The sequence below is a fragment of the Archocentrus centrarchus genome, chromosome 3 (genome assembly GCF_007364275.1).
Source record: "Archocentrus centrarchus isolate MPI-CPG fArcCen1 chromosome 3, fArcCen1, whole genome shotgun sequence".
Lineage (NCBI taxonomy): Eukaryota > Metazoa > Chordata > Actinopteri > Cichliformes > Cichlidae > Archocentrus > Archocentrus centrarchus.
Window position 1 is genome coordinate 10,800,312 of NC_044348.1, and position 27,624 is coordinate 10,827,935.

The 27,624-nt window shown below is 38.7% G+C and overlaps 1 protein-coding gene across 7 annotated transcripts in view; it reads left to right on the forward strand.

Moving 5' to 3' along the window:
* The window catches only part of LOC115777468 (protein diaphanous homolog 3), a 177,280-nt gene extending 149,897 nt beyond the window's left edge, over positions 1-27,383 (forward strand). For 4 of the 7 annotated variants that reach the window (XM_030725376.1, XM_030725405.1, XM_030725419.1 and 1 more), the window contains one exon: positions 26,016-26,395. In XM_030725376.1, coding sequence (XP_030581236.1) covers positions 26,016-26,395 — 380 coding nt within the window. Of the gene's footprint in view, positions 1-26,015 lie in introns of all 7 variants that reach the window. The other 3 variants (XM_030725391.1, XM_030725398.1, XM_030725382.1) reach the window with 1 other exon arrangement.
* The last annotated feature ends 241 nt before the right edge of the window (positions 27,384-27,624 follow it).

The window sequence follows — 27,624 nt, forward strand, 5'->3', positions numbered from 1 at the left end:
GAATGAGTCAATGTGGCAATAGGCACATCATTGTGACGGTTGAAGTGAGTTAAGATTTTTGTACAATAAAAGTGGAGACATTGCTGGTTTCAAAATGCTTTTCGTTTATTTAGCCAAAAAAGATGCTGCTTTCATAAGTACATAGGTAGTTATTTAGTGAAAAATCTTAACTAAACTATGCTCAGCAGCCAGTAATGAGCCTTCCGCTGATTCACTTACGGAAGCTTTGTTACAACTTTTACTTTCTCTAGGTAGGCAAGTTTGATTGCTGAACATTTTTTTTTGTACACAAAATAATGCTAAATTCCAGTTAAATTCTCAACCCGGCACAGCGCCAGGCAATCAGCCACTGGGCTGGAACCCTGGAATATGGGAAATTGGCTCCATACACACACAAAAAAAAATCATCCCTGGGGCTATGTTTCATCTATGTATCTGAAAAATTTTCAGTCTAATGTAACATCCTTAGATGTGCAAAAAAGTCTCTTGGAGCCATACACTAAACCCAACAGGAAGTCAGCCATTTTTTTTTTTTGCCATTTTCAGGCCTTATGCTTTAACAAACTCCTCCTAGGGATTTTATCAGATTAAAAATTATATTTGGTGAGTTGAATCTAAAGTCCTTGGTGATATTAAATTGCAAAGCTTTTTAGGTTTTATCAAAGGCCATGTTTGTAGCGGTATGCTGAATTTCGATCAATCGCCAATATTAGGTCACACTCATAGCGCCGTGTAGTAGCAATAGGAAATCAATAGTAGGTTGATAATCATCATCAGCATGAAATTTTTATTGGTGTGTCCATGCGTTATATACAGCCGCATGACATGTAATTAGTGGGCACTTGCGAAGGCCACCTAGTGGCCATTGGAGACATTCAGTAGCAGTTACTATGTTATGTGTAGAAAACAAAACTGGTTCATTACTTCAGTTAGAGGCCTTTTTTAATGTTTGAATTATTCATATGTTACTGTTAAGTGGCTTAGCAAGCAAAAAAAAAAGAAATTCCACTCTAAATGGTCAGGCATGAGAACTGGACTGAAAATGAGTGACAAACCAGCCAATGTTCAAAGCTGAAGTCAGAAATTTTGCGCAGTACTAGTACTGCACAAAATTTGTAAGGGCAAATCTTGCCCTTACAGTACTGTAAGGGCAAGATTTGCCTTTCAGAATACTTTCTTTCTCCTTTTTCTGGCATGATGTCCAAAATATCTAAAACATTGTAAAGAAATGTTTGAACATTAGGTTGCAGAGTAATTAAAACACATTTTTTGAAAAGAAAGAGAAATGTCTTTTTGTAAGTAGTAACATAAATTGAAACCTTGGTTGAACAGCTTTCAATCAAAGGCTAAAAAAGGAAAAGGGGAATGAAGGAGAATAAGATTGATAAATAAGAGATGGCAGGAAGGAAGTGGAGAGAGGGAGAATAATGTAACAGGGCCAATCACGCCTCAGTGGTTCTACTAATCATGCAAACAAGGTCACTATCTGCCAGAGCCAAACTGGCAGGCTATATGCATTGGAGGCATAGCTCTCTCACTCGCTTTCCTCCCTCTCCCTTTGCAGTATCCTTCTCCTTCTGTTTTGGTCACTCGGTTAATCAGTTGGACATACGGACAGCTGCCCACAAACGTGTTTGCAGGAACATAAGGATAATGAAAATAACCTTTTTTCACATCTACAGAGCCTTAGGTTTTTTTTTTTGTTTTGTTTTTTTATGGCTCTTAAAAGTAGTGAACTGGGCAGAAAGAATCCTTTCCTCAATTTATCACTGCTTAACAGCATCTTTCATTCTAGTCAGAGAGAGTAACTGCAAACCAAGTGAGGATTTGCATACTGTTCATTACACATGGCACAAATTCATGTTTTACTTGCAACTGTGATGACAAATGATATAAAACACCTGCGGTTTCAGTTTCATTTTCTCAAGCGTGCTTGTAATTGTCAAATTTTCCCTCACTCTCACGCACATGCACACACACTCACACTCACACAGACACAGTTATGTCTCTCTCCACTATGAATTTAAATTTCCTTGCTCCTATTAATTGGCCACACTGTAAAGAAAAGACTTGGTTTTAGTTTGAAAGTGTTGCTGGCCATTTTTCTGTAGAATCTGGTCAAGAGAGTCTGGGGCACTGTCCACATAGACACTAATTGTTATCAGTATTTAATTCACCTAAGCTCAGTTTGAACAGCATGCCTTCACAGAAAGAAGGATTAAGTAAGTTTGTCATGTTATTTTCCTCTGTTTCCTTTGATCCACAACTGAACAAAGCCTCATTTTTAGCATTTAGTCAGTCTGTTTTATTAATTCCCTGCATTTGCATCGCCTTCTATATTTTACTCCTATTAAAGATGTTGCAAGAATGTTATAAGACATATTAATATTAATTGTGATTTTTGAAGTTTCTGTGGTGCTATGCTATAATGTGTTGGATATTTCTTGGAAATATAATGGATGGACTATTCGGTTCTAAATCAGTGCTTTGATGCTGATCTCATGACCCCTGCTGTTTGTGGAAGGACTCCCATGTTGCCCTCCAGAAACAGTTACTTTTCGCACCAGTGTAAAAGTGACAACCGGTGAACTGGTAGTCATACGTTCATGATTTCTCAAGGAGGATTAGACTCAGCCTAGGTTCTGACATGGTCAACACCCTGATGACAAACAACATAAACGTGAAGAATCATCCATCACACACAAACACACAGCATGACCAATATTGTCCCAGTGCCCTGAAGCAGTAGCTTTGTATGTGTTTATGGCTTTAAGTGTTGTTGACAGATGAAAATAAATCCCACTCTCCTTTTCACCTTCCTTGTGCCTTTTTAGACTGTGCACTTTTTCCCCCATCCCCTTCCTCTCACACTCATCAGCTTCCATCATTCTTGCAAACCCCTTTTGCACCCTCATTTTATTTTCATTGTGTGTCTCTTTTCTTTCCACAGTCTAAAACGCTGTGTGCCAAAGTCACAGTTCTTGTACTCTGAAAGTTACGCTCTTAAATATTGATTTTCTTACAATAAAAAAATTATTATAATTGTACTTCACATTTAAACATCTGCAGTCTTCTTTCTTTGTTTATACAAATTCTAGTGCCCCCACACCAAAAGTATATTTTTTCCACATTTGCCACTCAAACACCTCCTGCATGACAGATAGTGGCTAAGGGAAGGAGGGAGGAGGAGTAGCAACGAGGGAGACACTGTCAAGATTTGTCACAGTCTTCCTCTATAAAATGCCACCAGCATTTTGAAAAAAAAAGGGCCACAGAGGAGGAGACATTAGCATGATGTCTATCTGTGTATGCTCGTCTGTGTCTTGGGGCCATTTTACCACTGCAGTACTGCATTTGTACAGCTGTATCAAACAGGTCATCTAATCAGCTTATAATGAGATCCAGGTAGTTGGACATAAAAGATTCATAAGGTAGAGCTGTGTCTAGTTCTCTTGTTCACGCTACAATGATGAGCAGAAAAGATGCATATTTATACTGTAGGAAGTTTGCTTATACATGCCTGGAAAAAAAAAAATACCCATATGCTATTAAATGGCATCAGCCATGCTGCACTCATCTTGCCACGTGAAGAAGTGAAAAACATCACTCTTTTCAGTCTTTTTTTTTTTTTTGGTTTTTTTCCCCCTAATTTCTACATTTTCACTTTTTCTTTCTTTCTTTTTTTTTTTTTTTTTTTGCTATTCACAGCAGTGACTGTGTGCATGCTGAGTAGAAAACATGAACTCTACAAAGATCATCTCTCTCTTTCTTCTCCTCCACCCACCTGTGGCAATGAACCATTAGTAGCCACCAACCAGCACCACACAGCAGCATGTGCCAGAGAATATCTGTGCTGATTGCACTGGTTCTGTTTCAGGTATACTTGTTTATAAGGCTGTGTGTGTCTACGTATGTGTACCTCAGCTGAGTATTTTGTGTAGCCCTTGAGTATCACAACCCAGTATCTTTTAGAAAAAAAAAGATATTTGTAGCTAATCCTATAATTTGAGAGAGAGGGACAAAGAGAAAGTCATTTGTAAAGTATCTGGTATTATATTCCATGAAGACTTGGTCTGTTTTTCCAAAAAACATTATAATTTCTTAAGTGGATAATAATGTTGTTCTCATTCAGACTGAATTTTGAAAGTCACCACAATTTTTATTCAGATATACAGGGGTTGGACAATGAAACTGAAACACCTGGTTTTAGACCACAATAATTTATTAGTATGGTGTAGGGCCTCCTTTTGCGGCCAATACAGCGTGAATTCGTCTTGGGAATGACATATACAAGTCCTGCACAGTGGTCAGAGGGATTTTAAGCCATTCTTCTTGCAGGATAGTGGCCAGGTCACGACGTGATGCTGGTGGAGGAAAACGTTTCCTGACTCGCTCCTCCAAAACACCCCAAAGTGGCTCAATAATATTTAGATCTGGTGACTGTGCAGGCCATGGGAGATGTTCAACTTCACTTTCATGTTCATCAAACCAATCTTTCACCAGTCTTGCTGTGTGTATTGGTGCATTGTCATCCTGATACACGGCACCGCCTTCAGGATACAATGTTTGAACCATTGGATGCACATGGTCCTCCAGAATGGTTTGGTAGTCCTTGGCAGTGACGCGCCCATCTAGCACAAGTATTGGGCCAAGGGAATGCCATGATATGGCAGCCCAAACCATCACCGATCCACCCCCATGCTTGACTCTGGGCATGCAACAGTCTGGGTGGTACGATTCTTTGAGGCTTCTCCACACTGTGACTCTCCCGGATGTGGGGAAAACAGTAAAGGTGGACTCATCAGAGAACAATACATGCTTCACATTGTCCACAGCCCAAGATTTGCGCTCCTTGCACCATTGAAACCGATGTTTGGCATTGGCACGAGTGACCAAAGGTTTGGCTATAGCAGCCCGGCCGTGTCTATTGACCCTGTGGAGCACTCGACGGACAGTTTTGGTGGAAACAGGAGAGTTGAGGTGCACATTTAATTCTGCCGTGATTTGGGCAGCCGTGGTTTTATGTTTATTGGATACAATCCGGGTTAGCACCCGAACATCCCTTTCAGACAGCTTCCTCTTGCGTCCACAGTTAATCCTGTTGGATGTGGTTCGTCCTTCTTGGTGGTATGCTGACATTACCCTGGATACCGTGGCTCTTGATACATCACAAAGACTTGCTGTCTTGGTCACAGATGCGCCAGCAAGACGTGCACCAACAATTTGTCCTCTTTTGAACTCTGGTATGTCACCCATAATGTTGTGTGCATTGCAATATTTTGAGCAAAACTGTGCTCTTACCCTGCTAATTGAACCTTCACACTCTGCTCTTACTGGTGCAATGTGCAATTAATGATGACTGGCCACCAGGCTGCTCCAATTTAGCCATGAAACCTCCCACACTAAAATGACAGGTGTTTCAGTTTCATTGTCCAACCCCTGTAAGTATCACCTTTCTATTAATCCTTTTAGAGGTTATATTCAATATTTTTTAGTTTTTATTTTTATAGAAAAATACATTCAAAGTTCATTGCTTATTGGCTACAAATGCTTGTTGGCACAAAGGACCACAAAGGATTTAAGGGAGTATATGCAATTTAAATAATTAATTGTTTAGCATTTGATCGACAGCCATGTTTTGTCTCACAGTGAGCTTAGCTCTCTGGCAAACTAATACATCTGGAGCTACACACAAATTAACTACCTGTGTTTCACTTAATTAACATACAGTTGAGGAAATAATTATTTGGTCCCCTGTTGAATTTGTAAGTTTGCTCACTTACAAAGAAATATCAGTCTCTAATTTTCATGGTAGTTTCATTTTAATGGAGAGAGAGACAGAAAAATCCAGAAAAAAACAAAAAAAAACATTTTTTATTATAGTTATAAATTGATTTGCACATCACTGTGTGAAATAAGTATTTGATCCCCTACAACCAAGCCAGAATGCTGGGTGCAACGGCCAATCAATCAATTACCGATGCTTTCAATTTCAACTCATTATGTGTATAAACCTGTGTTAGCCCTGCGACAGGCTGGCGACCTGTATAGGGTGTACCCTTCCTCTAGCACTGACAGCTGGGATAGGCTCCAAATGCTGAATATGGATCTAGTGCTTGAAAGTGCTTGCAATTGTAACCGCTTTTTAAAAATAAAAAAAAATAACTATCTGATTGAATAGTTTGCTTATGAAACGGAAAAAGGAAATGAGTCGGAAAGTCTAAAAATGAAAATTTCTCCGTCTGGGCCCGCACGTCTGCACGTGACCTTCCAGTCTGTTTGTGGCCCCGCCCTCCCCCGATGTCGCCTTTTGAAAAGTCCTAGCGACAAAGACACTACTTTGGCAACACTGGCGTTGCCAAAAACTGATTACAGGAAGGTTCTTTATGACTCAAAATGAATTGATATCATTCATAAGAGAGAATGCTTGAGATATACTTGATAGATTATAGGTCAACAAGTAATTTAGAACAATATAAATACAAGCAATAATTGTTTTGGTAAATACCGGAAATCACTTTTTGGCACAAGACCGACTATTCAGATGACAAATTGCTCCACTGCCACTGGCAGCATGTAAATTTTGCTTGAATTTGATCCTGGAAAAGGTGTACGAACCCTATAAGTACCAAGTCATGTTTTGCTTTTGGATCAATACTGATTTCACATTTATTGTGTTTTTTCTGGATTTTTGGTTGATATTCTGTCTCTCTCCATGTTTATTTCTTTGTAAGTGAGCAAACTTACAAAATCAGCAGGAGATCAAATAATTATTTCCCCCACTGTAAGTGTTAATAGCAATAATTGTATTAAAATACTAATTAATTACATTCAGCAGTGCTTATCTCTATAGACCCAACATTGTGGTTTTAAAGACATAAAGTAAGTAGGGGCATCCATGCCTAGTGTATGAAACTTGAGCTTTTAACAAAGTTGAGCCACATTAAAAATCTGCAGCTCCCATGAAATTAAGATACAAGTGTGCATACTTAAATTAAATTGTTAGACACTGAGCCAATAAATATCTACATAAACAATTTGTTGATGGTTATTGAAGATGTATATTAAATAAACAATAAAGACTTAAAGGAAACAACAGTTTAAAAAAATCTACGCATGAACTGTGCCACACAGTATGCAGTTAAAGTGTGTTTTCCAAAGCTGTATTTTTAGTTATTAGCCTAAGTGGGATTTTTAATTAGATTTTGGTAACAGAACCCATTAATTCAGGTTTCTCTTAAAGACTTTCTTATTAAACATGTTTAATTTGGCCTGATTATTTGCATGATAATTAGCTCAAGTAAAAGCCATCTCTAATGCATGTCATCATTATCATCCATCTATGTCTGAACAAGATTATTTTTGCAAACCAGTGCTGAATGTGTGCATGCTGTACAACAGGATAATACCCTAGGATCTTACCGGATATGTAAGCCGGTTCTTCTCCTGTTATCGTCCTTCTGGATTTAGAGATGTCTGATTATGTCCAGACTCAAGCAATTCCAATAACAATGTAAGCTTGCCCTCCTCGCCAAGTGGTTTGGCAGATATGAAATCAGTGCAAACAAAATCTGATTTGTGCACGGCCGGAGTTACAGCCCAGCATTACTGAAGTGACTACTGTAACCATGTAACCATGGATGTAATACAAGCCAGATTTCAGTACAAGCTTTGCTTACTTTGTTCTAACTCTTTCCATTACCTAGTATACTCTTTCTCTGTCACTGTCTCCTTCCTTACTATTTCTTCATTACTTACCCTACTTACTTATTACCCTTGTAAGCCTTATCTTCTGTTTACTGCATTCGAATGTGTTGGAGGAAGCATTGATTGTGAGAATGTTTCCATCAGAAGATCAGTTTTCTGGGGCACTGTAATGGTGTCTGCTGGTGACAGAGAATGGATTGGTTCATGTCAGTTAACCTACAGACAAAAAGACTTGCTGAAATAAAGACTGTTTTCACAGGTGTGCAATCAATGGTGTAGCTTCGCTGGCTCATGTTAGTTGGGGAAATAGAAGGTAGAGACTTTCCTTCAGACTTTGATTAAGTCATCTCAACTGAATGAACCTGTTATCTCCCCCACAGTAGATCATTTCTGTCACCCAAAGGTCAAAATCGACACAATGTGGTTAAACCTCGCTAATAATTCTTTTTAATTTCACTTTCGAAAGCCTATCTTTAGATACAAGTAAATATTTATTAGGACCACTATAATTTAAAATGAAAAATGTTCAGGACTGGTCACATTTACTCACTGTATTTTTTTTCTAGCACCTGTTGCTTGTTAATGGTGAACTTATGGAATACATTCTATGTCCTCATCTGAAAGCAGACATGTAGCCAGAGGGATCCTCTGGATTTTTGCATAATTGCTTTTGCTGGGGTCTGATGTTCCATTTACTAATGTGGCATGTTTTTTTTTTTTTTTTTTAAACCAAGGTAACGCTGTCAGACATGGCTTGAGTTTCAGTAATAAATACCTTCCTTCCTTCACGCCTCTGTCCTGTAACCTCATATACCAGTTGCACTACTCATTATTTGTTATCCCTCTGTTTATACAAAACACATTTCTCGCCACACTAAAATACATGCATTTTTGTGTGTGTTTGATCATTTTCAGTGGGTGTATAGGGGTTCCTGTTTGTCTGAGTTTGTCGGTTTTGCTGATATGTGTCTGTGAATATTTAAGTCTGTTTTCTAGCTTGACTATTTCTGTCTCTTAAATCATAATGAGCCAGTTATACCCGGAAGTAACTAACTTTCTGAAACAATCATGCACACACACGGCTAGATAGCCCTGCTCTCGCCCCCTGTTTTATATCTCCTGTCTGATCAGTGCTACCAACAGACAACAGCACCAAAGCCTCCCTGATTGTACCCAGACAGAGGGTGTTAGATGCTGTCATGGTGCTTTGAGAAGTTATTTACTGTTTGTTTCCCCCTCAATTTCTTCTTTATTCCTGTGTTTGTCTTGTGTGTGTTTGCTGATGGATGTTGTGATAATTACAACAAGGATTGTGCTGCAGGCACAATCCTGCATGCTCTAAAGTGTCACACTGAGCCATTGTTCTGTTCATTGGCTGATTAAAGAAAACAAACACATATCTAGTAGCTGTTTTGTACGTCTGACTGTGCTGAATAAATAACACAACTGTGCAGGTTTAAAATCCAGGTGTGCATGTCGCGTTCTGAGACTAATTTAATGCAAAGCCAAAAAAAGAAAAAAATGATCTACTCATGACTAAAATCTAATTTCATGTATATGTAAGAGTAGGTTGTGAAGTAAAATGCCAAGTCTGAGATGTTAATTGTAATTATGCCATTATTTTTGGAATCAAATTACAGTCTTTTTATCTGTCATCATCTTCGTTCTGTTTTCATAATGGGCTGTTTTGCAGTGGCACAGAGCAGCATTTCAGTCAAAAGAAAATAACTGTCTCCTGCAGAGTGTCATTTCATATACTAGAGTTATGTCAGTGCATCTAACTGTAATTGAATTATTCCTAAGATGTTATGCATTTTTCATTGCTAATTACATTGTTTTAGTATTGTATTTCACCATATTACCTGACAAAATACCACAGGTCAGCATAGCCATAAGTTTGTGTTCTTGTTTTCTTTTTCTTTTTTCCTTTCCCTTTGAGCAAAGCGTGGTAATGAACTGAACTTCACTGAACTGACAAGACCGGCAGACACGAGAGTAGTACACAAAGAATAACAGACACGATTAGCTGCTTTAAAAAAGAGATGCTTGTCATAACGGGCCTTTCTGATACAGAAATACTTGCATCGATTCAGCTGCGATTCCCTCCCAGCTTTGCCTTGATTCAACCAGTTTGAATCGATGCAGCTGCATCTTAGACATTAAGCCCAGCACATCGATCTCACTTGGTGAATTGTGACACCCTCTGAGTGTGTATGTATGTGTGTGAAGACACACGTTTCTTTTTTATTTCTTTCAAGGTTTATATATATGAGAATGATGCAAAAGTGAATTTTAAACATTGCATGTATAAAAAAACAGAAGCTTACTCTGGACAACAAACACCTCCTGTTCCCTCATCTGCTCCATATGTTTCTGTAGGTCAAGGATAACTTGAGCATTGAATGAGCAAAACAATTTATCTGTGTCCAGGCCAACTCATTTGCTAGGAGGACCTTTTATGATTCTCAGATTTTTATTTTTATTTTTTTGTGCACATTTTTATTTCAAGCATCTCTTGTGCATTGGCTGTGCTTTAACCATGCCATAACCTGCTTGGCAGTGTTCCTCAGCCGGCCATTTACAAGATTAACCCATTCTATTGTCCACACTGCTGCAGCCTCTACGGACTGTCGAGACATTGAACATGTCTGAAGGGAGCATAGATTGCTATGGCCCCCATGGGAGCTTTCAGAAGGAATAAGATGGATGACACACTTAAAGTGCTGCACTTGTCCCTGAGGCCAGATCTGCTAAGGATGCTTTTGTGCCAAATCATCAGTACATGCACAGATATTACACAGATGTGCCATATCAGTGATGGAATTTTTGCACACACTTTGAAGTTAAGTGAGATAATCATTTATTCCCCACACATTCACAGCAATGCGCATCAAGGTGCACCTACAGTATGCATATTGATGTCACTGCTGCAAGAAAGTTACCCCCTCTGTGTTTGCTGACAGCTAGCAACAAAATGAGACTTCTACAGTTTAAATATGTTTCTTCAGTCCTCTATTGATTAAAATCTGTATGGTCCAATCTCATCAACACCACTGTCCTTGGCTTACTGATGTCTGTCTTGCAGCAGATTGGGTGTGTGATGAACTACAGTTTTCTTTAGACAGATCCATACCTTTCAAGGTGATTGGGTTAATGTGTGCCCCTGAGTCACGGGTGCACAGCCTTCTATTTCAGTGACTCATTTGTGTGCTGCATTGATTAAAGGGGCATTGAATTCAACCAAACTGGCTGGCCATCAGTTCTAAATGTACAGGGAATATGAAGTAGGATGCATTTCGCCACACAAATTGTGCTGAATGGCTTTGTCCATTTGCATGTGCATGGCTTGTGTAAATGTATGATTATATGTTCTTCAGAGAGTTGTGTAGACCAATGATGCATGTATTTTTAATTGCCAGGCCAGTGCGAGAGTTAGAGGAAGAGGCCCCTGGACAGAGGCTGAGCTAAACTCAGCCATGCTGCCCTGTCACTTAATTTGTTTCCTCTCCTCAGACTGCCTTCCTCACTCTCATGCTGTCTCTGTGATTCTCTCTGTGTGCGTTAGTCTGAGTAGTGCTAGCTGACCTTCACTGGGACACAGCCGTGACTCTAATTGCATTGATATGTCAGTGAGCTCCAATGGTTGCAGGAGAGCGTAGCAACATTACCCCATGGCGGTGGTGCCGCCATGCGAATTTTGCTTTTCTTTTTACTGATGACTCAGAGAATCAAGCTGCTGAAAAGTGAGAGACAAGCCAGTGCTTTTACATAGACAGAAGACTTCAAAATTTCCTCTCAACATGATGCTAAGAAATTGCACAAATTTCCGTTTCTGGTTGTTCAAGATACAATAATGATTAAAGCCCTTTGACCCTACTGTAGATTGTAGAAAAATGTAGGGCTGATGGGTTGTTTTGAAGTCTGAGAACTCACTGCCTGCTGCCCTCTTTTGTAATTAATTAAAGAAGAAAATCTAAATCTCTTAGTGCTCCACCACAACTTGATTCCATAGAAGCTTTTACTTAAAAGCAGTAGGAAGTGTTGGGTTTGCATTAAAAACATGTCAGTCCGTGCCTGCATGTTTTCTGTTCTCTGGTTTTTGTTCCCTCCAACTTGTACCACACCTCATATAGGGCTGGCTAGTCATTAATTAATTTTATTTAAATCAACACCCAGTGTAGAAATGTACCAGTTTTATATTAATAGCATTTCATAATAATACCATCATCCAATTTTTTTATTTTTTTTTTGCAGCATCTCTGCTTTAAGCTTTGCCTGTTTGTTTTTCTTTTAATTTTGGTTCTGGTATGTGTTGATATGATCTAATTTGTTCCCTGCCAACTGGTGGGTGGGTGCATGCACATGCTTCTGCCCACAGGCCTTTGCATGTGTGTGTCATGTTTATTCATCAAAGATTATATCTGAAATCAAGTGGAAGCATAAAATTAGCATATTGTAAATTTTAGTCAGTAGATAAAAAAAACATATTTGTGCACTGCATTTGTAGAGCGCTTAGAAACGTTGTCATCGGTTCCTTTGAATTACATTTTTGTCATCATACAAGGCATATTTACTTTGCTCATCATAGTTTTGTTTTGTTTTTGGTTTTTTCCACAATATTGTTTCAACAGTTTATCATTAACATGGTAACACTGTTTCCTAGGGTAACAAAATTAAGGGTACTCTTCTGTGTGGATCTTTATTTTTTCCTTTTATGAAATTCAGATATCGCAGCACAGAGGTGCAGTGGTTAGCACTGTTTCTTCAGAGGCTCCTGGTTTGATCTCCTGGCCAGCTCTGCCCTTTACAGTATATGTAGCATTTGCTTCTTTCCGACTACTAACCCCCCCCCCCCCCCCCCCCCCCCCCCCCCCCCCCCCCACACACACACACACACACACACACACAAACACACACAGAGTGCAAAGACTTGCATAATTAGGTTAATTGGTGAATCTAAATTGGCTGTAGGTGTGTAAGTGAGACTGTGTGGTTGTCTGTCTGTCTGTGGAAGCATGTCCACGCTGTGTTGTGCCTTTTGCTCTATGACAGCTGGACGGTTTTCTTTTGGACACTAAAGTGAGATTGCTATTTGGAGGGTGGAAATTTAGCAAGACTAATGACCGAAGAACATAATAAACTTGACGTCAGTCAATGTAAGTCCTGCAGCTCCTTGTATTTGGTTTAGTTTAGCCATGTTTAATCAATCACTGGTGACATTTGCGCTACGCCCTCTGATATAAACATGTTATATTCTCCTTGCTGACCACAGCCGTGAAGCAGATGAATGTTAAGCTGAATTATGCTCGTGACATTATATCAAATATCAAGATAAATTAATGCTTAAATATGTTATCTTTATTTTATAGCCAGACAAAGCTAACATAGGGCTGCTGTGGGCTTTGTGGGGTTGAAACTGTTCTTTGCACGTGTTCATTTTTGCTACATGTTTCTCATAATTTGATGAGTCAATACCCACTTTGATCTGTCTGAAACTCTACTGTCGTCACTGTTGAGACAGGCTCTGTCGCCGTCTGTCTTAACTAATTTTGCTGCATTTTGACAAATGTCATGTTTTTGTTCACTTTTTGAAGGAAGAAACCAGTTCCCTTTTGCAGTGGGAAAGAAACGGAGAACTGTTTTTGGTTTTGTTTTTTTCTTTCTTTCTTTCTGCCTGGTGGTCTATGTGATTCTCTAAGAAGAGATGAGGTTGAAGGACAGCTAAGGGGTGAGAGTTGCAGCACCAACAAAGAAACAAAAATGTGATTTCTAGACAGCAAGGGAGAAAAGGGAAACGAATGAGATAAAGGAGGCGGGAAGAAGTGTACAGTTGTTTGAAAGAGCGAAACCTGTGTTGATGGAGACAGGCTGGTTACCAGATGGGTTTTGTCAGAGAGAGAGAGAGAGAGAGGAACACAGAGTGGGAAATGGTTAAGAGATGGAGGCTGATGTGGCTGTCTGTAATGCGATATGGCAGATGCGATTTTATTTTTAGGACACAAGGCCCCAGAACGATAGGTTTTATAGGGTTTTGAGTGGGTTGATCTTTTTAAATATTCAACTTCAATGAAATATGGAGCATGACTCCAGGCTGTTTGGAATTCATAAGTCTGTTTGGCAGGACTGGCCCTGCATATTGAGAGCTGTCAGAGTCAGCCTGAGTGTTAAACACAACTCTTCAGCTGGCAGTAAGAAACAATGGCAAAAAAGAAACACCTTAGTTGAATACAAAAAAAAAAGACAAGAATGGAAGTCCTCTATTGGAGGTTGATATATTTAATCAGCTCTTGTGTTGGAATAATGGATGTGAATAATGTTCACATTATTCACAACCCATCAGCACTGCATTTTTTCCTATAATCTAAAATGGCCGCTTGTATATAGGCCTTGGCTGTATTGATACAGATGGCAAAATATTGTTTGATACCTCATATGTGTTAGTATCAGAATCAGAATCAGATTTATTTTGGCCAAGTATGTTTACACACACAAGGAATTTGGTTCCGGTTTATGGTGTCTGTCTAGTATTATACAGTGTCCTATAATTTAACTTAAATGCTATACAATATACAGTACACAATATACAATACACAATATACAATACAGGTCTGGGAAGGGAAGGTACAGTGTAATTTAAGAAATATACAATATCCAAAATCTAATAAATAATAAAATAAAGTGTAGTGTGCGTTGTAGTGTAACAACAAAAGTATAAACCCTTTAATATATTTGCTATTAGATTCTACAAGAGTTTCTTTGTATGATTCACAGTATAAAATGCTCACTATGCTCACTTTGTACGTGGCCTTGGTGCAGCATCTCAGTTCATTTTCTGTGTGAAACCAGTTGTTTGAGCTCCTTTCCCTTTTGGGCCGTTTTCCCTTTAAAACAGCCTTTTTCTCATTTGGTGCCCCTTTGCAAATAGAAGTCTTTAACAGCAGGTGGATGGAGCTGCAGTGCTCACAGCCAGTGCTGTGTACCTGAGATGAAAATATAAGAGATATTCCTTCCCTATGTCATTTTAAGGAGTAGAAAATGTTGCCCATGTTAAATATAACTATCGACCACCATAGCAGAATATGTATGACAGAAAATAAGGGAAAGCATAATAGGAAAAAAAAAAAGAAAAAAACAAACAAAAGTCATTCCTTAAACGTTGTCCACACACCTGCTTTTCAGTAGTGAAAGAATATGAATATGGGTTTTATTCCCTGACAATAAAAAAAAAATACACAAGAAAATGTAAAATATGTATTCTTTTGCAAATCTGTCTTATGGATACAGAGGCCTTTTGCAACTGATTATTTGTGTTCTTTGTAATCCTCTGCACTATGTCTACAACGAGGAGTCCATGGAGTTTGCTCTTCCTGTGATTTTAATAATCTATGTAACCAATTGATTGAAGGTAAACAGAAAAGTGTAGTTCTATCTGTCTTTGAGTCTCAGGATGCATTTGCAAGTGTGTTTCAGCTTCGTGTCTGGGGATGTGTGAAGGATCAATATTTTCCTCTCCCAGTCTGACAGGTGTACACTGACTGAGAATGCGGCTGATAGAAACCCTTAGTTAGTGTGAAGTCACTGAGGGGAAATACATATGCATTAGACTATGACTGCTGGGGATATTTACCAGCAGTAACTACACAAACAACAACAACAGGTAGCAGAGCCTGGAACCAAGACATGTTTAATTCATGCCAGATGCAACAGTGTACACTGTCCGTACACCTGTGAAATAGCCTGTGCTTATTGGAAAAGGATTGTGCATGTATGCATTTGCTTCTGTGCAGTGATGTGTGTGTCAGGTTGTCTTTCTGTGTGCGTGTCTGATGTCTAGTTTGTCTCTCGCTGTGTGGGGGAAACAGTGAGAGAAGAGTAAGACCCCAGGAAGTGATGCTGTCCCTGTATGAGGAAACATTCGCAGTCTATTACCCTGCATGTAGATATAATTAGTGTAAAGCAGGAGCTCGGGTTGCTCCAACCATCTGCCAGGTGTATTTCCTATTTATAATACAGGTGGACAGATTTGTTTATATTATTAACAATTGTAACCCCCCCCTCAAAAAAAAATAAATTAAATAAAATAAATATTTATTGCATACGTGTACAATTGCTGACGGTGGACAGCAGGTCAGCAGGTTATTTTACATCTTACAAAGACGTGGAAGATGGTATTTCTAAACTGATAGCAAACATTAATTTAAAATAGCATGACTTACTGTAAATACTCCATATGCATATCTTTGTCAGTGAGCTCAGCACTTAGCATTATCATGCTTTCAAAGCGCATCTACAAAACAATACAGAAACATTTTTTTTTTTCCTTTGCGTTTTTCAACACCATATTGAAATATTGCAGCGAGTCATCGCACTTGAAAGAACAGTCACAGCGACCTCTTAGACGAAGAGCTGCAGACAACAGGCTTCACACCTCCAACTTCTCGGCAAGGTAACCCATTTTTTACTGAGCCCTGCTGTTCGGAGGCTCGTGTCATGTGCAGTATAAAATCACATCGCAGTTGTTCACAAAAGTTTGGAAAAATGCCAATTATTGCCTGACTCCTTTATAAAAGAAGAAATCAACTTTTTTTGCAACCCTATACATCATCCCAAAATGGTCATGTAGGGTTAAACCACCATTTTTTACCACCATTACTTAATTGGTGCTAACTGATTAAACCAGGAAATACATCTTCAAGGTTTCCACTTTGAAGTTTACTTGTTACTCAAATTATATTATAATAGTGTGAGTATTTGTTGTAAATTGCAGCCAATGCACATAATATGCAGTAAAAATTTACCTGCACTCCATTTGAAATTGGATGTTGCTTTTAATTGGCCACATTTCTGCATTTATATCGATCTACATTGGCTATCAAGCTGTGTTTTTTTGGTTGGTTGGTTTTTTGTTTTGGAAGAGGCTAGTATGAATACATTAGTGACAACACTGTTATTGACTGCTTTGAAAATGTCATATCGCTTGCATTTGATAGTGAAGCCATCGATCGTGGGGGTCCATGAAAAGAGAAGCTCTGCATTATTTGTTATAATTGAATTCTCAAGTACAGTGTGTGTAGGGTCGCTGTACTAGTGGCAGGGAACCAGGCTCACTTTTGGGGCATTGTTAGATCCACCAAGGCGTGCTAACGTAATGCCATGCTTGGCTGCAGCTCACAGTGGTTGAGGTTCACACTGAGGGGCAGGGGACTTAAGGGACATCCAGCCACAGCCCTTTCATATCCACCACATCACCCTTTCTAATTTTATGCAGCTACCAACTCCTTCCTCCATTGTCTTGTAGTCCTGATTTCAATATGTCATATTTGCTTATCCACTGCAGGTGAAAACTGCTGACATGTCTGTAGGAGTGTGTCCCTTTTGTACACATCTAGGGTTGTGCAAAGGCCATTGCCTGTCCAGTTAGAAAGAAAAAAAAAAAGGCCTTACAAGAATGTGGTCATAGAGGGTGACCTATAAATGTCAAGGGACTGCCCCCTCTCTTTCTTCTGAGCCAGATATTCAGGCTGCACTTACTGTGATCGTGGATTACTCCTATACTGATCAGTAATATTGGCATTATATTTTACTCACAAATGATAATCTCTCAAATATTAGATACAAGTTTAAAGTCTTTCCACTTGTGTTAGCTCTGTTCAGAGAGCATGTGTGCATAATGTTTTTCTAAAATTAGTTATGAGTCTTAACAAATTAACTGTATCAAAGTGGTAATTATGAAGGGCCAATGCTGCTCTCTTTTTGGATTGATCATCACTGTCACTAAATCAAAATATGTGCTTTTGGCAGCTCTAGTAAGATGTCCCTGAGCTGCAGCTAATAATTATTTTACTCATCAATTAGTCTGTTGATCATTTCATCTTTATTAAATCATTAATCATTTCATTTATAATAAATTAAAGTAGTAAATAGTAAATCCTACTACAACATCCCAAACCACAATTTGAAAAAAAAAAAATAAATAATTTTTGAACAATTATAACAAGCACAATTTGGCTGCAGCTCCTCAGTGAACTGTTGGCTCAGCCAAACCCCCCAAAAAACAGTGTCATGTGAGGCCAGATAATGTTTTAGTAGAAAAAAATTATTAAAAAATTAATCAGATTGTATCATGAGTACATAGCTTTCTAAAAATCCTCCAAATTATGTCTCATTCCCACTAATACTGTGGAACTGAATCATGTGCTTCTGTATTTAGACAAAGATGTTTGAGGTTGTTAAATGTGTGAGAGGAAGAAGAGAAAAAGAGAGAAGTAGGATCTCTGCTTAACAAAGGAAAACAGTTTGATATGCATTAGAGCAGGACAGGCCTCAGTTACCTATATCAAGGCTGGTTTTCACATTACTCATAGGGACTGTTATAGTGCTCTTCCAGCAGTCCATCTCCACACCTCCTCTATTTTCTCTTCTTCTGTGTAGTTCTGTCAGTTTTTGTCTCTATTTTAGTCTAGTCCAAATTACAGTCATTGCCCCCAAATCATGCCACTGTCTTGGGGCTGTTTAGTCTGTCCACCTTGTCATCCTCTCCCTCATCATCACATTTCTTCCACTTTTGTTCTTTCACTCTCCTCTCATTGCTTGGTGCCTCTCCTCATTTTTAATCCTGTCTGCTGTGTCAGAAAAAAGCTAGACACAACAGTCTGCACATGTGCAGCTAACTACAACAAACAAACAAGGGACTAACCTTCAGTGACTGGTACATTGCCAAGTAATGATCTTTAATTAGAGCCAGCCTAATACACCCAAGCTAACAAGCTGTCTTCTTGCTTTTACCCTTTGAAAGACTGGCTGGGGGACTTTGGCACATGACTCACATTTATTTCACTGTATGACTCTTAAATGCTGCTCAGCAGCTTTATGTACAGTATGTACAAAATCATAGTTTTCTAATGTACAGGATACACAATCCCATCCTCACAGATAAAATGGTGATTTTTTTTTAAAGCAATTGTAGTCCTAAGCAATGCACACTGTCCATTAGAGTAAGAACAAAATAAGAGTTATTTTGTGAGCCAGGTTTTTTTTTGCCTTTTATCCTCTATTCAATCAATTTTCCTATTTGTACTGTGAGTCATAGCAGCTCTACTTTTACACCTCAAGTTGGCTGAGTGCTGGCAGACATGCAGAAAAACACGCACCTAGTCTCATCTTCTGTTACATACTCTAAATACGTCCAGAAAGTTTTCAAAAAATCAGTTTTGTTAGAAATTACAGATACTTCCATCTAAGCATTGAATGACTAGTTAATCCACTTATTTAATTGAAGGCTTTGGCTTGATGTTCTGTTGTTCTTTCCAGCTAAGTTGAACTTAAGTCAGAGTTTAACTCTAATGGTCTTATATCTTGGTTGGATTAGCACAGAATTGCCTTATTATTTTTGCTTTAGCTTTTAATTAGGAACTATGTTGGGTTTTTTTTCTTAAATGACAAATGACACCATTACCATTTAGACCAGCCTGACACTGAATTTTCCCACACTAAATCGTATTTGTACGGCAAAAAGGAATCATGTCAGCAGTCACGCAAACAAACCTGGACTCAGCAAACTGCAACCTAAAAACAGCTAGCAGCTAATTAGCCTTTAGGCCATTTGCATAGTGGTGTGAAATATTTAGCCAGTAGCTCTAAAGATTTATTTTCAGAGGTACCGGTAGTTATCTTTAGTTAGATGGCATAGTGGATGCCAGCTAATTAAAGAAACATAACCAGAAGCCAAAAAAGAAGAGAGAGCGTGACAAAAAAAACCCAAAAAACAAAACAAATGGGGAAATGTAAAGAGTTAGCTTGAGACAAGCATTTAAACAACTGAGTGTTTCGGAATTTAAGAAGCTTTAAAACAGACCAACAGCTAGCATTATTTCTGTTGATCAGTAGATTACAAAATCTGCATGTACTAATCAGAAGGTTGGTGGTTCAATCCCTTGTTGCTCCAGTCTGCACGCCAAAGTATCCTTGGACAAGATGCTGGCCGCTGAGTTGCTCCTGATGAGTTCATTGGAGTGTGATTGTGTTAGATAGAAAGCACTTAGATGTAGGAAGTTCTTGTGTGAATGTGTGTGTGAATGAGTGAATGAGACATGCTGTATTAAGCACTTTGAGTGCTCATTTAGAGTAGAAACACACCATCTATGAGCCAGTCCATTTACCATTTACCATATGGCAATGAATGACTGAATTTGAAGGATGCTTCTAAGTAGTGAACATGGTTATTTTTCTGTCGATTGCTCTGTGTGCTGTTGATAATGGTTGATGGTTGCTAGGTTATAAGGAAAACAGGAAAACTGTGTAATGTTGCAACAATTTACTGTCTTTGCGACAGCGCCTGCTGCAATACCATTTAGAACAGCTAAAAGATATCTATTGTAGGATTACCTTGCTTGCAACTACCATGACTAGCTAACTGTGTTGTAGCAGTATATTAGCATCATGATTATGGTGGAAACTTTTCAGATCACTGCTGCTTAACATCAATCCAATCCAACTTTATTTATAGAGTACTTTAAAGAAGACAACATAGTTGAACAAAGTGCTTTCCAGATAAAAGACAGTAATAAAATACAACACAGATAATAATCAACAAGAAAAAATGTAAAAAATAATTTTTAAAAAACCCATCAGTGCTATTTTTAAGCCTGTCAATAACTGTTTTCATTATATGTGGTTGCCAAAAAAATTGGCAAACCCACTTTGCTAGTCTGAAACAGATTCATGAAAATGAATTCAATTCTTTTTTTTTTTAAATTCAGACAGTGTACATTGCAAGTACTTTTTTCCTAATGTAGTTTTATCATGTTCTATCACAGTAATCTCACATCATAGTATAAGACTATATGCAGAAACTGAACAAATGAGTATCTGTCTGTTTTTTTAAAAAAAGAAATATTGTATTAACACATTTTAACACATTGAGACAATTTCTGTTCTTATATTGTTATAAATATATGACAGCAAAGCATGGCTACAATAACAGCAAACTGATCCCACTGCTGTGGAAGAGATCATTTATCACTGCTAAATAAGTCTGTTTTTTTTTTTAATATTGTTGTAGAAAAAGGGTCTCTGTTCTTCCTGCTCTGTGCATTACAGTACATATACTATACAACTGGTCAGATATTTGCCAAAAAATTAATGTCATTTATGCTTCATTGTAGGACTAAAAGTGAAGCCAGCGGTGCATTTTTAGCTTTAGAATTTGGGAAAGTAACACTGCTTTTGAGACTGAGGACACCGTTATTCCATCTGAATAAACTGTTTGCAAATTGCCACTTTCAGTTCGTTGCGGTTGCTGTTAAGACACTAACTCTATATCCACTTGTCCATATGTTTTTATTTTAAAACAAAAATTGCTTGTATATAGATAAGAATTTTAGCATGAATTCAGAACTAATCTGCAAGCAAACTCACATTACATGACCATTCATATACACAGCTGGTGTAAACAGATTGAGCAGAGATTTCTCTGCTTGTGAGGTGGAACTGTTACTGAAAGTAACACGAGGGCAAAAGCAGTGGAAAACAGGAAATACGCAAGCGTATTAGAGCAGTACATGGTAGGAAGAGGAATCAGTGGCTGTGTAATGAAGTACGCACAAATGATGTGTGAGCCTAGCCATAATTTTATGCTTTATTTTTCTGTGCAACATGAGTTTTTAACACACTTTTAAAAAAAAAAATGTTGTTACACTGTTGTTTTATTTTTTTCAAAAAAGTAATTGTTTAATCAAGAATTACAAATGTTGAAAGAAGTATTTATAAAAATGTTTTTCTGCATTTGTATTTTAAATCTGTGCCTTTTGGACAGGATGCGCTTTTGTTTGTTTATATAACCACAGTCATAAAATGGCCTCAAATGCAAAGATGTAGATTTAAACAAAAAAACAAGCTAAGCCATCTAGCCGTTTTTTGATTTATGGCGGGTGTAGAAGTGTGTATTTGATCTTGCTAACTTCAACTTGTTGTGTCAGTCACTCCGTGGAGAGAAAAAGTCACTTTACTGTCTGTATTTTTCTAAGTCTGCATGACTTCTCTCTTCTTAAAGTGATCAAATACAGCAAACTTCATAAGAGTGGAGAGACAGGGAGGGAGTGAGAGATGAGAGGAAAGGCTCATCTGCATCTGTATTTGAAGTGGCAAATGCAAATGGACCAAATGATCTGACAAGGAAAAAAAGTGAATTCCTCTCTGCAGCTATTTGCAGATAGGGGAGAGAAAAAAAAAAGAAATTCTCTGTTTTCTCTATTGGACTGGGTCTTTTACATTTCTACAAAATGCCATCCTATCAGACATGTAATAAACCACCATGGTTCCATCTTAAAATTCCCAGTGATATTTCAAACGATTCAGTGCAGCGATTAGTCTGTTTCGTTTGAGATTTTACTTGTCTTATGCTGAAACAGAACCAGTGTCAGTAGCTGGGAAAAAGGCTTTGGGCTTTGAGACTCAGTTTAAAGACACATTTTACAGCAAAGCTGAGAGCGAGAAGGCACAACACACTCAGTCTGCCAGTTCTTTTATTGTCATTTTTTGAACAGTTTTTCTTCTCTGTTTTGCCTTCAAGCACACTAAAGGACAGCGTTGGACTGAGGACTGTGATAGACTGCTAGTTTAGTGTTTATAGTAGGCACACTGGAAAATACCAGTCTCCAGGCTTTCTCATATGTTCACTGTTTTGGTTAAACCTCTTAACACCTCGTCATTTTGATGAGTTTATTACCACACTGGTGTCAATTTCACTTTAACAGTGTGAAAAAGCAGTGGACAGATGAGCACTGCTGCAGCCCAGACTTGACGTTCTGACTCTGGTGCCTCAGACTGCCTGCCTATGAACTTTTCCAAACATGAAGAAAGCAGAAGCAGAGTGGAAGAAAAGAAATGAATAAATGCTCACTTACATCAACACCAAACATAAACGCAGCAAATGATCTTTCATGAGGAAGCGTGCTCTCTTTTGTGTTGCTGTGATGGAATAAAGGAATACTGTACCTCTCCCATTTTTATTGTATTACAGAGTGAAAGCTTTCTAACAAGGTGGTTTGTCAAGGTGTGAAGATTATCTTCTATGTATGGGCTGCTATATTGTTGCTCTATCAATACATAGGCCATAGCCAAAGTTCACACAGAGGCTTAATATATTCTGGCTCCATCAGTGGAAAAGAAATATCAGAAATCACCACTGTGTTTTGACAATGCAGTCATTCCAATTACAGCCATGATTTTTTTTTTTTTTTAATGCTTTGAGTGCTTAGTAGAAATAGAAAAACTCTGTAAGTACCAGACAACATACCATTTCACTTTTTTAGCTTAGAAATGGCATTCACCAGCTTATTATTTCACCCCCACCCCGACTCCCACACCACCCCCCGCCAGCGCACTCTCCCTGCTTCCCTAGTGCTCAATTTCCCAATAAAGGCTTTAAAAAAAAAAAAAAAAAAAAAAAAGCCCACCAGCCAAGATTTAGGGGGGGGGAAAAATGCATCCTTCAAAAATGCTAATGCCTGAATTATACTTATGTGGGAAATCTCTAGCTGACGGCAGTGGTCAGCACTGTTGCCAGCATTCATAGCTGTTGATGGTGACGTGTGGCTACATTTCTGTGGAGGTGCACGTGAAGTTACAGCGTAGAGTTTCAGAAGGGTTAGCAGTTCCGATGTACCAATCCTAGAGCTAACACAGACGTAACTGTGTTACAGTAACAGCAGCAGTTTTGTCAATGTGTGTCCACATATGTGTTGGGAGGGGGGGGAAACTTTGTGAAGCCTTTTGTGGCTCCTGAGGCAGCAGATCAGAATCTAATCACGCATCACTGTAATATCACTGTAATATACGTCAGTGTCGTTTAGCACTGAAGTTCAGTCCGAGACTTCGCATATCTGCTGGTTTCTATATGACACCTGAATTTGTGTGTGAACAGTTTAAAGTGGAGTTGCAGCCTTACTGATGTAGGTTGCAGCTTTCACTGGAAGAAAAAGGTGTTAAAACACATTACAACAGATTTATTTATTTATTAAGAGAGTGTTGTTGGAGTGCAGTGCTAAATTGATTGAATTGTCTTTACTGCTGATGGTGTGGCATTTATCCTGAGTATCCTGAGTACTGAAGTACATATATATAAAATTGCACATCACGTAGCTTATACATATTAGATTGTGTGAGAAGGGTAAATTAACACCCCTACCATCACGAGCACGTGTTCAATAAAAGACGACAGTTTTGTCTTTGAATTCCTGACGATCCAGAGCAGCGATTTCGATTAAAATTCTGCTTGACTAGTTCTTCTGTACAGCCTTTGTCAGTTGTTGGTTAAAGGAGTACTACCTGGAAGATGAGACATATTTTACATCTCTCAGACGTGTTTTACAGCTTAGATGAAGGTATATGTTGAGAAGCTAGCGAGGCTTCAAAGGAAGGGGCAGTGAGGTGTCAGAGGCGGGCAGAGTGAGAAGAAACTGAACTTGCCAGCACTTTGATCATGTTCACCACTAAAGGCCAAGGCCCTGTTAGGGAGAAGAGAAATGCACTTTTGGATAAGAGGTCTTATTCAAGTGTGGGTTTTTTCATTTCTTTTTGAAGTGTAAATGTATACGTATTGAAACAGCACTTTGTACTCCAGTCAGTATGTGGTTTTCATAAGTAATTTAGGCTTCACGCAGAGCTGAAAATAATTAAATGCTAATACATGTTAAAATTAATGTAAATTCAAAGATTGGCATTTTGTCACACTTGATGTCTGATAATAATCCCATCCATGTTCTTTTTCGTGACAGAAACGGCCTCAATTTCAGATTAAGCAGAAGTGTAAACAAGATATCAAAATGCAAATAGTTCATTACAGAACTGATTGCTTTCACCAGCATCAGCTCTGAATCTGAGTGTCTCTGTAAAGGAAACGAGTGTTGGGGGGGGGGGGGCATCGCTAAGCAGAGAGAAACGGACAGGGGTGGGTGTCGCTGACAGGCTTTTAGAGGGAGGACAGGGGAACAAGATGTGATAGGGAAATTGTGGAGCAAAAAAGGACCAGCAGTGGGGAATAATTGTCATCTGTTGCTAGTTAGACTTCTACAACAGGAAGAGAGAGCAAAAAGGGTTAGATAATGAGAGGAGACTTGAATTTTCAGCTGTGTTAAATGTTCAATCACAGCAAACAAGGCAAAACACTCTACTCAGTTCCTCCTTTTAAACTTCCCTCTTGTTTGCCTAACAAGTTTTTGTGTAAATGTATCATTGTGTGTATACAAGTGTGTGTGAACGTCAGCTTTCTTTCCTTAATATTGCAGTCGGTTCCTTCTCGTCTGCTCTCTTTCCTCCCTTTATCCTTATTTATTTGTCAGAGGTTGTGTTCAGGGACGTTCCTTGTCATTCGTCAGCTCGGCCCATAAAACACACTGTCATGACTGACTGGCCACGCTCCAAACTCATTACCGATTGGCTGACAGAGCGGGTCGCTCTGTTCTGCTCTGCTGTGTTTGACTCCTGTTTGCCAGACATTTCAGGCTCAGGAAACTTTAAATGCGGTGGTGTCTTTCCTCGCGCCACTCCTCTCAGCCTCATGCTCAAGGTCACATGAATATGGATTTACCCTCTCCTTCCAGCGCACACATACTGATGATGAAGTCTAAGATCTACTCAGAGGGATTATAATTCAGAACGTAGGTCTGATCTTGGCATCTGGGCGTTGCTCTGTTCCACTGTCTGCCTGGGAATGTGTTTTAAGGAATAAGAAAGATGAAGAGGACAAGTGCCGGAGCAGAGAGCTGAGATGAAGAGCAGAGGAAGGAGAATGGATGATGATAGTAGAATCAGGGGAGGTGAAGCTGGGTGGGAGGGTGTCATGCAAGAAAAAAAGGGAGAGAGTCTAGGAGATTGGAAAAGGGCAACATGCAATGTTATTGAGTTTCTGTTGTGGTTGATCAGCCATCTCCATTTCATCATGCTGAGCTGGCTTCGTGCCAGACTCTACTGCAGAAACTTTATTCTCATCAGTGAGTGTCTGTCACTTCTAACAGACTAACAGTGTGACCTGTTGTGTATTTTCGTATGTAATTCGTTTTGCATGTGTGACTGTTTTTTTTTACTTCCTAACTTACATCATTTTGTGGTTTCCTGCATTGCCTGACTTTTTAAAATTTTCTCATCACTTGCTTGCTTTTTGCTGCTTCTCTCTGTCTTGCTTGTAATTTAATCTGTAATCTGATTAACCTCCTCGCTCCCATTCATTTAACGTGTCAGTCACGCATCACCGTCTTCTCCCTCATTCTCGCAGTTGTGCTCACTGTTTTGTCTCTGTTTTCCACTCACAGAAAACAACAAGGCACCTTTACAAAGGTCTCGCTCTCGGCAGAATATAAATGCAAGCATGGCGGCGGTGAAAGCTCCCCCTGCCCAGGAGGCCCATAACGAGTCTGAGAGCCATCCATCTGCAGCCAGAGCCAAAGCTGCTGTGGGTTCAGAGTCGGGCCGCAGGTACAGGAACGTCGCGGGTCACGGCTATGGGCTGGACAGGGAGAGGGTGGTGGAGAGAGGAATGGTTAAAGTAAGTGAGAGAGAGATGGAGGTTGGGGCTGGGAGCGTAGGGACTCCAGCCTTCCAGACATCCTCCTTTAGTCCCACAGTCAGCAGCTGCGGCACCAATGGAGAGTCAGATGTAGAGGCACTGCTTGCCAAACTAAGAGCCTTGTGAGGTTCATTTCATATATAAAAGTTTTTTTTATACAGCGTGCAGAATATTTCTACTGACATCTAAAAATACTCCAGTTATAACCTTAAAGGTCATCATCAACAGTTTTGTTAACAAGAGAACATTTAATTGCTAAGTAGTCAGGAATAAATAGCAACTAAATAATGGCACTGCATTTGTTTAGAAGTAGTAATGAATTTGTGGACCATGTTTGTAAGGCTCAGTGCTTCAGAGATAAAAATCATTCTCTGGCAGATGGAGCACAGAAAGCCGATCACACTTCGGCCTGCAGAATGTCCTCAGAGGGTTATTTCTTGAAAAACTCTTGATTGTGATTCATTAGAAATATTCAAGCGTATTAGTTGATTACATTATAGTTCAAAAATGAAAATGCACCCAAATAGATTCAGCGGTCTTTATCTGCTCCTACCCTGTGCTCTGCCATTAACATTTATAAATTCCAAAGAATCGGAATATAACAGCTTTTCCTCGGAAAGCTGCAGATGCAATGTTGCTAAGCACTTTTTTGTAAACCGTAAAGAATGTTTAAAAACAAACTTTAATCAAATTTGCATTTTTACATCTTTATCATATGTCTTGTCTTACCTATATTTGCATGTGTATCATATTAGTCAGGTACATTTAAAAATTTTTAAACTTATATTTGCTTACATCACTTTTGGTTTTTAATTATTTTTTTAATGTTTTTCTTTCTGTTCTGTTTAAGTTCTTATTGTTTTCACTCCCTGTGTGTTAATGGTCTGTCTGTGAGTATATAAATGTATTATTACATACGAGTTATGCCACAATGACACTTCCACAGATTATAATAGATTTCATTAGAGTTTGGTGGTACTGCACTGTTTTTTTATGCTCTGTGTGATCCAGTGTGGTGGCACAAAACACGGGAGTGTATGAGGTTTATTTCTTCTGCATTCCAGCTGAACTTACTTAAACATATGTGTTGTATCTCTATCCATACTCTCCACTTTTGTAGACATATTTACAATAAAATAAAGTAAATAAATACATCTTTTTTGCATGCTTTTGATGTCTGTTTTTAAATAATTACTTGTTTGTTTTGATTTTGGTTGTAATTAACATGAATGGACAAAGTTGTAAAGCACTAAAAACGCTCAGTTTGTCCGTCCTAAATGTATTTAGCAGGACAAAAAGTTCTAAACACCTTCCAACTTTAACATAAATCTTTATTATAATTGCATCCAACCTGA